The sequence below is a fragment of the Gekko japonicus genome, unplaced genomic scaffold, assembly GCF_001447785.1.
Source record: "Gekko japonicus isolate JY-2015 unplaced genomic scaffold, Gekko_japonicus_V1.1 scaffold224, whole genome shotgun sequence".
Lineage (NCBI taxonomy): Eukaryota > Metazoa > Chordata > Lepidosauria > Squamata > Gekkonidae > Gekko > Gekko japonicus.
The window spans coordinates 33,075-42,921 of NW_015170894.1; the positions used below are offsets into that span (position 1 = coordinate 33,075).

The 9,847-nt window shown below is 46.9% G+C and overlaps 1 protein-coding gene across 1 annotated transcript in view; it reads left to right on the forward strand.

The window, feature by feature from the left end:
- PLEKHO2 (pleckstrin homology domain containing O2) overlaps positions 1 to 9,847 on the forward strand; it is a 48,605-nt gene that overhangs the window by 10,816 nt on the left and 27,942 nt on the right. The window contains exon 4 of the mRNA XM_015418486.1: positions 7,621 to 7,773. Coding sequence (XP_015273972.1) covers positions 7,621 to 7,773 — 153 coding nt within the window. The remainder of the gene's footprint in view (positions 1 to 7,620; positions 7,774 to 9,847) is intronic.

Sequence of the window (9,847 nt, forward strand, 5' to 3'; positions counted from 1 at the left end):
CTTGGCCGGGCCCCCCTGCAGCCAGGGGGGGCCCGGGAAAGCCAAGAGAAGGCATGTGGGAGTGGCCTAATATGCTAACGAGCTGTGCTGTCAGGGTGTGGCCTAATATGCTAATAGGTTTCTGCTGTTGGGTGTGGCCTATTATGCTAATGAGTCCCTGCTGGGCTTTTTCTACAAAAAAAGCCCTGAGCAGCATCCAAAATAAACATAAGTAAAACACCACATAATAAAAGTTAACAACTAAAACTCAGCCAGGGCAAATGAAGCCCTGACCTGGATGGTCCACGCTACTCTGTCTCACCAGATCTTGGGAGTTAAGCAGGGTCGGCCCTGCTTAGTTCTTGGTTGGGAGACCACCAAGGAAGCCCAGGGTTACTGGGCAGAGGCAGGCAACCGCAAACCACCTGTGTTCATCTTCGCCTTGAAAACCCTTCAGGGTCACCAGAAGTCATCTGTGACTTGACAGCACTTTCCACCTGTAAAATCAGCGAGCAGTTTAAAAAGAGTCTCCAAACAGCTTTGAGCAAAAGCAGACGATAAAATATGATCTTAAAACTTCAACTAACTAAAAGCCTGAGTAAAAGAAAGTATTTTGTTCTGGTACCTAAAAGAGAGCGGGGCAGGCACCAACCAAGCCTCAAGGGGGAGGGCATTCCAAAGCTGAGGAGCCACCACCAAAAAAGCCCCGTCTCTGCTCACCCCTTTAAGTGGGGTCAGATAAGATCTTAATTAGTGAGCTGGATAATATGGGAGGAGGTTATTAGTGATAGCCATTGATAACTCCACCTTTTATAGCCATCGTTAAAAACCATCTTGGGGCTCAACGGTACCGGTTCCATCTGTGTTTATTTTAGACATATATATTATTATTATAATATATATATATATATTTCAAATGCAGCCTTTGGGGACCGCTGTACCAAGGAGAAGAACGGCATGGGAACAACTCAACTCTCTTCTTCCCATCCCTTTTTCTAACTGGAAGAAGCCAACTCCCAAATGGCTTTTACTTTTGGAGGGGGGAATGTATAGGTGCCATTATATTATTATTATTTTTTGCTCGTAATTTAGAAGCTGTTTTTCCCAGTGGGAAAACAGCAGGGGGGGGAAGGGTTTAGCATTTTCTTCCTCTCCTTGATAAAGCAATCCTGGTGGGTGCCTTTGCAAAAGAGAAAAAAACAATTAGGAAATCCTGGCTGTGGCTGACCCCTCAGCAAACAGCCATCTCGGCTTCTTATTTCCCTTTCCTCTCGTGGGTCCCTCTTCCTTGCCTCCTTCCTCAGCTCAGGTGATGATGTTTCTTGCTAAATTGTGTTGAATGTATATTGTGCAAATTCACTAGGCTCAGGCACCTGGGATGGAAAATGTAGAAAATGCCAACGATGCTCATTTTCTAATAATCTGGTACAGTTGTGCTACACATCAGAAATATAGCTCTTCCATGCAATTTTTTAAAAAAGGATTGAGAGCAGAACATAGAAATATATAAATGCAAACTGTACTTATTTACCCCATTGCCCCTGTCATATAGCTGAAAAAAGCAGACACGTTTTGAGATGGGACAATGGATGGGAATACACCACACACTTTTTAAAAAATGCGTCTTTATGTGAACAAATCTTGCTGAAAGCAAGAGAAGTAGCATATAAGGGAGTAAGTCGGGTGCAAGTTGTCCTGTTTTGGTCGTTTTGGAGGGAGTTCTTGAGCGGTCAAAAATGGTATCCTGTATTCGAATGTGTTGGGCTACCGCACATTTTGTGGCATGTCGATGCCAACTCTTAGAGCTGTTGCATGGCCGCATGGATTCTCTGTTTCCCCCGTCGTCATCACTGCGATTGCAATAGCGTTCATACGGGCGGCAACATATCCACATGGGAGTTTTGTGTGCGCTTTCCTCCATCAGCCACCATTTTCCCTGTGTGGGCTTATATGTACCTCCACCAAGCCACCTATAATCGGGAACTGCTGTTGCTGGGAACTCAGAGGACCTAGTAGACTGTGGCAAGAGATGGTTATGATGTTATTATGCTAAAGCTCAATTATCGATTTTTTAAAAGCCATCGGAAAAAGCCTTGTGGCACAGAGGGGAAAATGACAGCCATGAGGGGAAAGGAAAATGGCATGGATGTGGGTGGAACCTTTGAAAATGCACACCTTTCCATCCAGGTAGCTTGCTTGGGCTTCATTCTTTCCAGAAAGATCATACCAAACCAGGTTGGGGGGGGGGGAGATGTACTCAGGGATATTATCCCGACCTCAGTGGTGAACATTTGGACAGCGCCACAGAACTTGTAGAGAGTCTGCCTCTAAAAAAAATCCCTTCATGCGGTAAAGTTTATTTTCAGGCTGTGGAAGGTCGGTAGTTCAGCAGTTCGAGACCCGAGTTGCCGCATGATGGAGTGAGCTCCCGTCTCTAGTTCCAGCTCCTGCCAACCTAGCAGTTTGAAAGCAAGAAATTGCAAGTAGATAAATAGGTACCACTTCAGTGGGAGGGTAACAGCGTTCCTTGCGCCTTGGTGTTTAGTCATGCTGGCCACATGACCACGGAAATGTCTTTGGACAGCTCTGGCTCTTCGGCTTTGAAACGGAGATGAGCACCGCAACCCTAGAGTCGGATTCGACTGGCTTTCGAGCAAGGGAAACCTTTACCTAATCTAGCTTAACCAGGTGAGCATAGCTTTCTCCCTGTTGTGCTAGTTTGACGACATGCAGAGTGTTAATACAAATTTCTGCAAAGTATCCAGAAGTGAAATTCTCCCACATGCAAACCAACATAGACCTGTCCAGAATTTCATCACCTTGTTCTGTGTGATGTGTACTAGTTTGGGTCAGACTACTGTGCATAATTCCCTTTGTTGAGGAATGTGTTTCTTAATACAAATGTCCTCTAGCCAGTGATGAAAGGGATGGAGTTTATTTTCCATGAAGATGTGTGTGAGAGGGGCCGCGGCTCAGTGGTAGATTATCTGTTTTGCATGCAGAAAGCCCCAGGTTCAATCTCCGACATCTCCAGTTAAAAGAATCAAATAGTTGGTAATGGGCAGGAGGACCTCTGCTTGAGGTGAACTGTTGCCTGTCTAAGTAGACAATATTAACCTTGATGATGGCCTGATTCAGTAACAGGCAGCATCAGGTGTTCATGCAGTGCCTTGACAAAGGGTGTTTACTTAATCTGTGCCGAAGAGTCAGTTTCTAGGCAGCAGCTCCACTTCCAAGGTTATCAGTCTTTCTCCCAGATCCTCAAACTGTGGTGGACCACTACCAAGAGACGATCTGATGTGTACAGGGATGGCTGATTTCAACAACTGGAAGCACTTTATTTTTGATGGTTTTGCGGACCTCTGTAAATAGCCATTCAGAAATGGGTTGCATCGTTGGACTTGAACGGTGCAGCAGAAGGCGAAGCTATTCTTTTCAGAATTTTCACTGGATACAGGTCAAGTTAGAGAGGACGCTTGGAGTTCCAGTGAATTTTTTTCTTTGTAAATGCATGTGAGGCCCCATTCAGATTTCAAGTGTGGTGGGGTGTGGTTTAACTCCTTTCCCCCTGGCCATGTTTGTGAGCTGTAACAGCCCCACAGAGCCGGGCTTGCAATGAAGCAAGCAATGTTCAGAAAATGCCAGGGGCCTTGGCATTTGATCCCTGTGCAAAAGAGGTTGTGATTAGATTTCTGAAAGATGCATCAGAGGAGGCTTCATCTGACTGTTGCCTGTATTCGTTCGAGAGCGGGAATCTACAGGAAGTGTCAAATTTAGCAAGACTCTACTTCCTGGTTATCTTCAGAAGACTACTTTAGATTTTATTTTTAAGCTGATGAAAAACTCCTCACATCCTTCCCAGAAATGATTTGAATCGAAGGAAGTCTAAACCATGAACTTTTTCAACTCTGCTGAGATGTGGTTACAGTCGGGACCAGTGCTCCCTCTAAGCTGTGGAGTCTTGTGAGCAAAAGTTCTACTTTCTGAGCCACCGGCATTAAAGTCATGAGCGAGCTATTTGGCCTCTGCATCAATTAGTTTGCTCTGGAGCCTGCCTTCCTGAGCTAAGATAAAAATGTATAACATTGCTTCCCTATGGGAGGTTTCCCATACATCCTAATGTACTCATGGCAGCTAAGAATACATTACATGTGGCCTAACATGCAAAGAAGTTCCTGCTACAAAAAAGCTCTGGGTTTTGAAGACAAACAAGGTAAACAGAATAAGAAGCAAAAGGTGGGTGTGGCTGGATGACCACACTTCTGGTAACATGGGGGTGTGGCCCAATATGCTAATTAGCTGTGATGTCAGGGGGTGTGGCCTAATAGGCTAATGAGTTTCTGCTATTGGGTGTGGCCTATTATGCTAATGAGTTCCTGCTGGGCTTTTTCTACAACAAAAAGCCCTGCTGCTCAGGACAGATCACCTGAACATTCCATAAAGATGGGATTTGGAATTCTGTCTTAGTGTATTAGAATAGTTATTTAGCAGCCTGAATAGCCTCATTTAAAACTCAGAAGCTAGTAAGGAGGCTCAGTCCTGGTTAGTACTTGGATGGGAAACCACTAAGGGAGTCCAGGGTTGCTACGCAGAGGGCAGGCTGGCTGGCTCATTCTTCGCATGCCTTGCAAACCTTATGAGGAGTTGCTGTAAATTGGTTGTAACTCGACAATTAATAATAACAGAATAGTTATTTGCTGTGGGTTTTAAAATTGAGCTTTCCAGCGTTTAAAAATGAAGACGGGTCGCCATGTTAGTCTGTCTGTAGCAGTAGGAAAGAGCACGAGTCCAGTCGGCACCGCAAAGACTAACGGAATTTGTGGCAGGGGAGGAGCTTTCGGGAGACACTGCTCACTAAATTTTTGTTAGTCTGGAGTCTGGACTCTTTACTCTTTTCTGCTGCTACAGGTAGATCTTCATCTATCTCCGCGGAAGCCGCCACATTTAGCTGCCCAGAGTTTAAAGGGAGGTTGCCGTCTGCCAGACCTGGGTTGGGAAGTACCTGGAGATTTTTGGGTTGGCGCCTGAGGAGGGCGGGGCTTAGGGAGGGGAGCGACTTTAGTGGGGTCTAATGCCATACAGCCCACCTTCCAAAGGGGCCGTTTTCTCCAGGGGAACTGATCGCTATCGTGTGGAAATCCGTTATCGTTCCAGGAGATCTCCAGCCACCACCTAGTTTAAAGAGCTCCTCAGATTATTTGAGTGATAACCTGACCGGTTCATTATTCCTTGCATCTAATGGTCATTTCAGCATGTCCCTTTCTTCTTTCTTTCTGTGCTGTGCTGTGCTGTGGGGTCCCCTCTCGGCAGTGTCAATCCAAGCAAACTCTTCGTCTCCAGAATGTTTTGGTTTGTGTGTTGGGATGCATGAAAGGGAGGCTTGTCAGCTGTCTCACGAGAACGCAGGCCGTGAGGTTTACAGGGCATTCCTCCTTTTGGCACTAACCAGGGATTGCGAGACTTTCCATTAAAATAAAGAGCAGTGTGAGAGACGCTCTTTGCTCTGGAAAACAGGCGCTTCTTTTCTCTAGAGGACCTGGAGGGAGGGAGGAGTCCCTGCATTTTAGGGTGTATTTCTCCTAAAGGGCGCGGGACGCTTGGGCAGCCGTGCCGGCTCTGGGCTTTTATAAGAGTTCTTAGGAGCCCACCTGGCTGAGTTGAAGGCCTTCAGAGGGCGGGGCTTATTAAAAATGAAAAAAGTCTGGGTGTGGCATGGGGAGAAGTATGGTGCTGAGATCAGGAAAGGGCACGTTTTCTATATATCCGTGTTGTCGCACAAGACCCTGATTTAATTCTCGGATAACCTTACGCGGCTTGACAAGATTCCGGTCCAATCTTCTTTTATTGCTGTATGGTTCCCTATCTTGGAATATTTACATCAATTCGATGATATCCCAAAGGAAATTGATACTTTTCATCTCTGGTAACGTGTAAACAAATATTGCTTCTAAATATGTTTTGTATGTGTTTACTGTAACACCAACTATCCACTGAAGTTATAACTGTTGTAAGCTGTAAGTCAACAATTGTATCCTGTATATATCATTGCATAAATCTATGTAGATATCTACTCACCCTTTATAGCATAGTTCCAAAACAAGACCATTTTACAATCTTTATGTACTTAATACACCAATGTGTTTATGTATGTTATAATGTTACGAAGGCAAAACCTAATAAAATATGTTGTAAAAAAAATAAAAAAAAAGACCCTGATTTATTGTCATTTATTAGTTTTGTTTCCTTCAGGGCTATTTTGGGGCAGGAACGCACAGGAACGGAGTTCCGGCTGGCTCCCGAGTTGGCCACGCCCAGCAGGAACTCATTAGCATAATAGGCCACACCCAACAGCAGAAACTCATTACGATTGGCTACATTACGGGTGTGTGGCCTAACATGCAAAGGAGTTCCCGCTACAAAAAAAGGCCCTGGGTTTTGACAACAAACAAGGTAAACAGAATAAGAAGCAAAAGGTGGGTGTGGCTGGATGGCCACACTTCTGGTAACATGGGGGTGCGGCCTAATGAGCTGTGCTGTCAGGGGTGTGGCCTAATATGCTAATGAGTTCCTGCTGTTGGGTGTGGCCTAATATGCTAATGAGTTCCTGCTGGGCTTTTTCTACAAAAAGAGCCCTGATTTACTTCATTTATGCCCTGACTTTCTCTCCAATGGGGACCTGGGCAGGCTCACATCAGTCTCCTCTCCTCCGTTTTACCCGTCACAATAACCCTGGGAGGCTGAGAGTAAGGTGGCTGTCTCAAGGTCACCCAGTGAGCTTCCATGGCAGAGTGGGGATTTGAACCTGGGTCTCCCAGACCCTAGCTCGACACTCTCGTCACCACGGCACTCCACTGGCTTTGAGCTACGCCTGTGGCACTTCTTCTGCCACCCGTCATGGGCCTCACGCTGCCTACCAGTCAGAGAAGCCAGTGTTGCTGTCCTTAATATTCAGCCGCTCGTGTGCTTGCTTGACCAGGGCTTGGAGTCCCAAGCAGAGATCGTTCTTGAGAACTAGATGCTTGCCTTGGGCTGCCGGATTTCGCACGAACACGTGAAGCTGCCCTATACGGATCCGTCCATCAGAGTTAGTATTGTCTACTCATAAGAACATAAGAAATGCCAATGTTGGATCAGGCCAAAGGCCCATCCAGTCCAACACTCCGTGTCACACAGTGGCCAGAAATACCAGGTGCCATCAGGAGGTCCACCAGTGGGGCCAGGACATTAGAAGCCCTCCCACTGTTGACCCCCCCAAACACCAAGAAGACCATCACTTGCCCCAGAGCCCCTATCTATACCTTGTGGCTAATAGCCACTGATGGACCTCTGCTCCATACTCTTATCTAATTCCCTTTTGAAGCCATCCATGCTTGTAGCTGCCACCACTTCCTGTGGCAGTGAATTCCAAGTGTTAATCGGACTGGCAGTGGCTCTCTGTGGTCTCAGGCAGAGGTCCAGGCTGTGCATCTCCGATTTCTGGTGCTCCTCTTTGGAGTAGCTCCGGAAAGCTGTGCTTAGTACAGCCCTACTGCGTTTGTGCGTGGCAAAACAAGGCAGGTTTTGTATAATAGACCAAGAGGCTGGAACTTGAGTTTGGAATGACTAACTTCCCGTTTTCCTTTCCTCTCGGTGCTGCTGTAGGGTGTGAAGGAGGAGCTTCCCGAGAAACCAAAATGTGCTTCTACTGCGGACAAAGTGGGCTGGATCAAAAAGAACAGCGGAGGGATCCTGGGATTCTGGAAAGAGCGATACATTCTGCTTTGCAAAAGTCAGCTCTTGATGTACGAAGATGAGGTAAGATTAGTTAAGAGAAGCCTCAAGGAAAAGGGGTCAAATGCTGGATAATGTTGAGTGAAATGATATCTTCCCCTTCTCTTTTCCTTGAAATTACGGCATTTGGTGAGATAAATTCCAAAGGTGCAGACTGGGGAATTTCCATTCTCCTCCCCTCCATTTTATCCCCACAACAACCTTGTGAGGTAGGTTAGGCTGAGAGTGTGCAACTGGCCCAAGGTCACCCAGCAAACTTCCCACGGTAGAGTGTGGGTTTGAACCTGGGTCTCCCAGATCCTAGTCTGACACTCTAACCAATATCCCCTGAATGTAGGATGACACCAAATATAAGGTGGTACCCTTAAATAAATTTATAGACAAAGACTTTTCCCCCCTGTACATATTTGTAACTTGTATGTGAATGTAAAGGAGCTGCGGTGGCTCAAGTGGTTAAGATACTGAACTGCAGGCTGTGGAAGGTCAGTAGTTCAGCAGTTCGAGACCCGGGTGCCGCATGACGGAGTGAGCTCCCGTCTCTAGTTCCAGCTCCTGCCAACCTAGCAGTTCGAAAGCAAGAAATTGCAAGTAGATAAATAGGGACCACTTCGGTGGGAAGGTCACAGCGTTCCGTGAGCCTCGGTGTTTAGTCATGCCGGCCATGTGACCTCGGAAACGTCTTCGGACAGCGCTGGCTCTTCAGCTTTGAAACGGAGATGAGCACCGAAACCCTAGAGTCGGATTCGACTGGCTTTCGAGCAAGGGAACCTTTACCTTTACCTATGTGAATGTATGATGAGACCCTCTTGACTTTACCTTGATGATGGACCTCGAGAAAAAACCTACAATGTAGTCTTCCTTTTAGGGAAATGTAGTAAGTTCACAGATACTTAATTGATAGGGTTGCCAGATCCTTCCTGGCAACCGGCGGGGGATGGAGGAGGGGACTTCCCAGGAGCAGCAGGGAGGCCTGTCCAACCTACAGCAAGGTGTCTACCTCACTGGCCAGGATACTGGGGCGACACTCTGGTAGTTGGGCGAAAACTCTATGGTAAATTTGCCTTTTACCATGGAGTTTTTGCCCAAATACCAGAGCATGTCCCCCCCCTACCCACCTTCACCAGGGAGTCTGGCATTGCAACCCTATTAATTGAGACTGTCTTTCCAGTTTGCATAGGGGACTGCGGTGGCTCAGAGGTTAAGACACTGCGCTGCAGACCAGATGGTCTGTAGCTCGGCAGTTTGAGACCCGAGTGCTGTGTGATGGAGTGAGCTCCCATCTCTGGCCCTGGCTCCTGCCAACCTAGCAGTTTGAAAGGAAGAATTGCAAGTAAATAAATAGGTACCGCTTCGGTGGGAAGGTAACAGCATTCTGTGCATCTCGGCATTTAGTCGTGCCGGCCACGTGACCACGGAAACGTCTTCGGATAGCACTGGCTCTTCGGCTTGGAAACGGAAATGAGCACCATCCCCCTAGAGTCGGATTTGACTAGCTTTCAAACAAGGGAAACCTTCCAGTTTGCATGTGCTTAAGAATTCAGAAGTTGTTTCTGAGAGAGTTTTATTACTGTCTCCTTCCATGGCATGAGTCCTTGGTAGGCAACCTCGAGGCTTATACAGAAGGAACATCAGGGGCCACTGGAACCTCCTCTGTAAATGGAACCTCCCCTGGAGTGGAAGGGGCATGTGCAATATAGAGAGAGGGTTTTAGGCATGCGGGATCCTTGGGCGTGTCCCATGTGTGGATTGTTTTAAATTGTTTTATTGTTTTTTATCGCACGTTGTGCCTTGTGGTTGTAAGCCGCCCTGAGCCCGTACGCGGGGAGGGCGGGGTATAAGTGGAATTAAATAAAAAAAATAATAAATAGAAGAGACGCTGGAAGATAAGTGAATCTCAAGCAATTGGGGGGGGTGTTAAATAGCAACTGAAGACGGAGTCTAAAGTTAGTACGAATAGCCTCACATCACAGCCAGGCCCCCCCCCCTTCCCGGTGGAGGTGGGGGTCTCCTGCTGCCAGGCCCTACTCTCCAGCCACCGTTCAGCTGGCCAGCGTGGGAATTACCAGTATAAAGAGGAAGGCCTAGGCTACATTGCTGG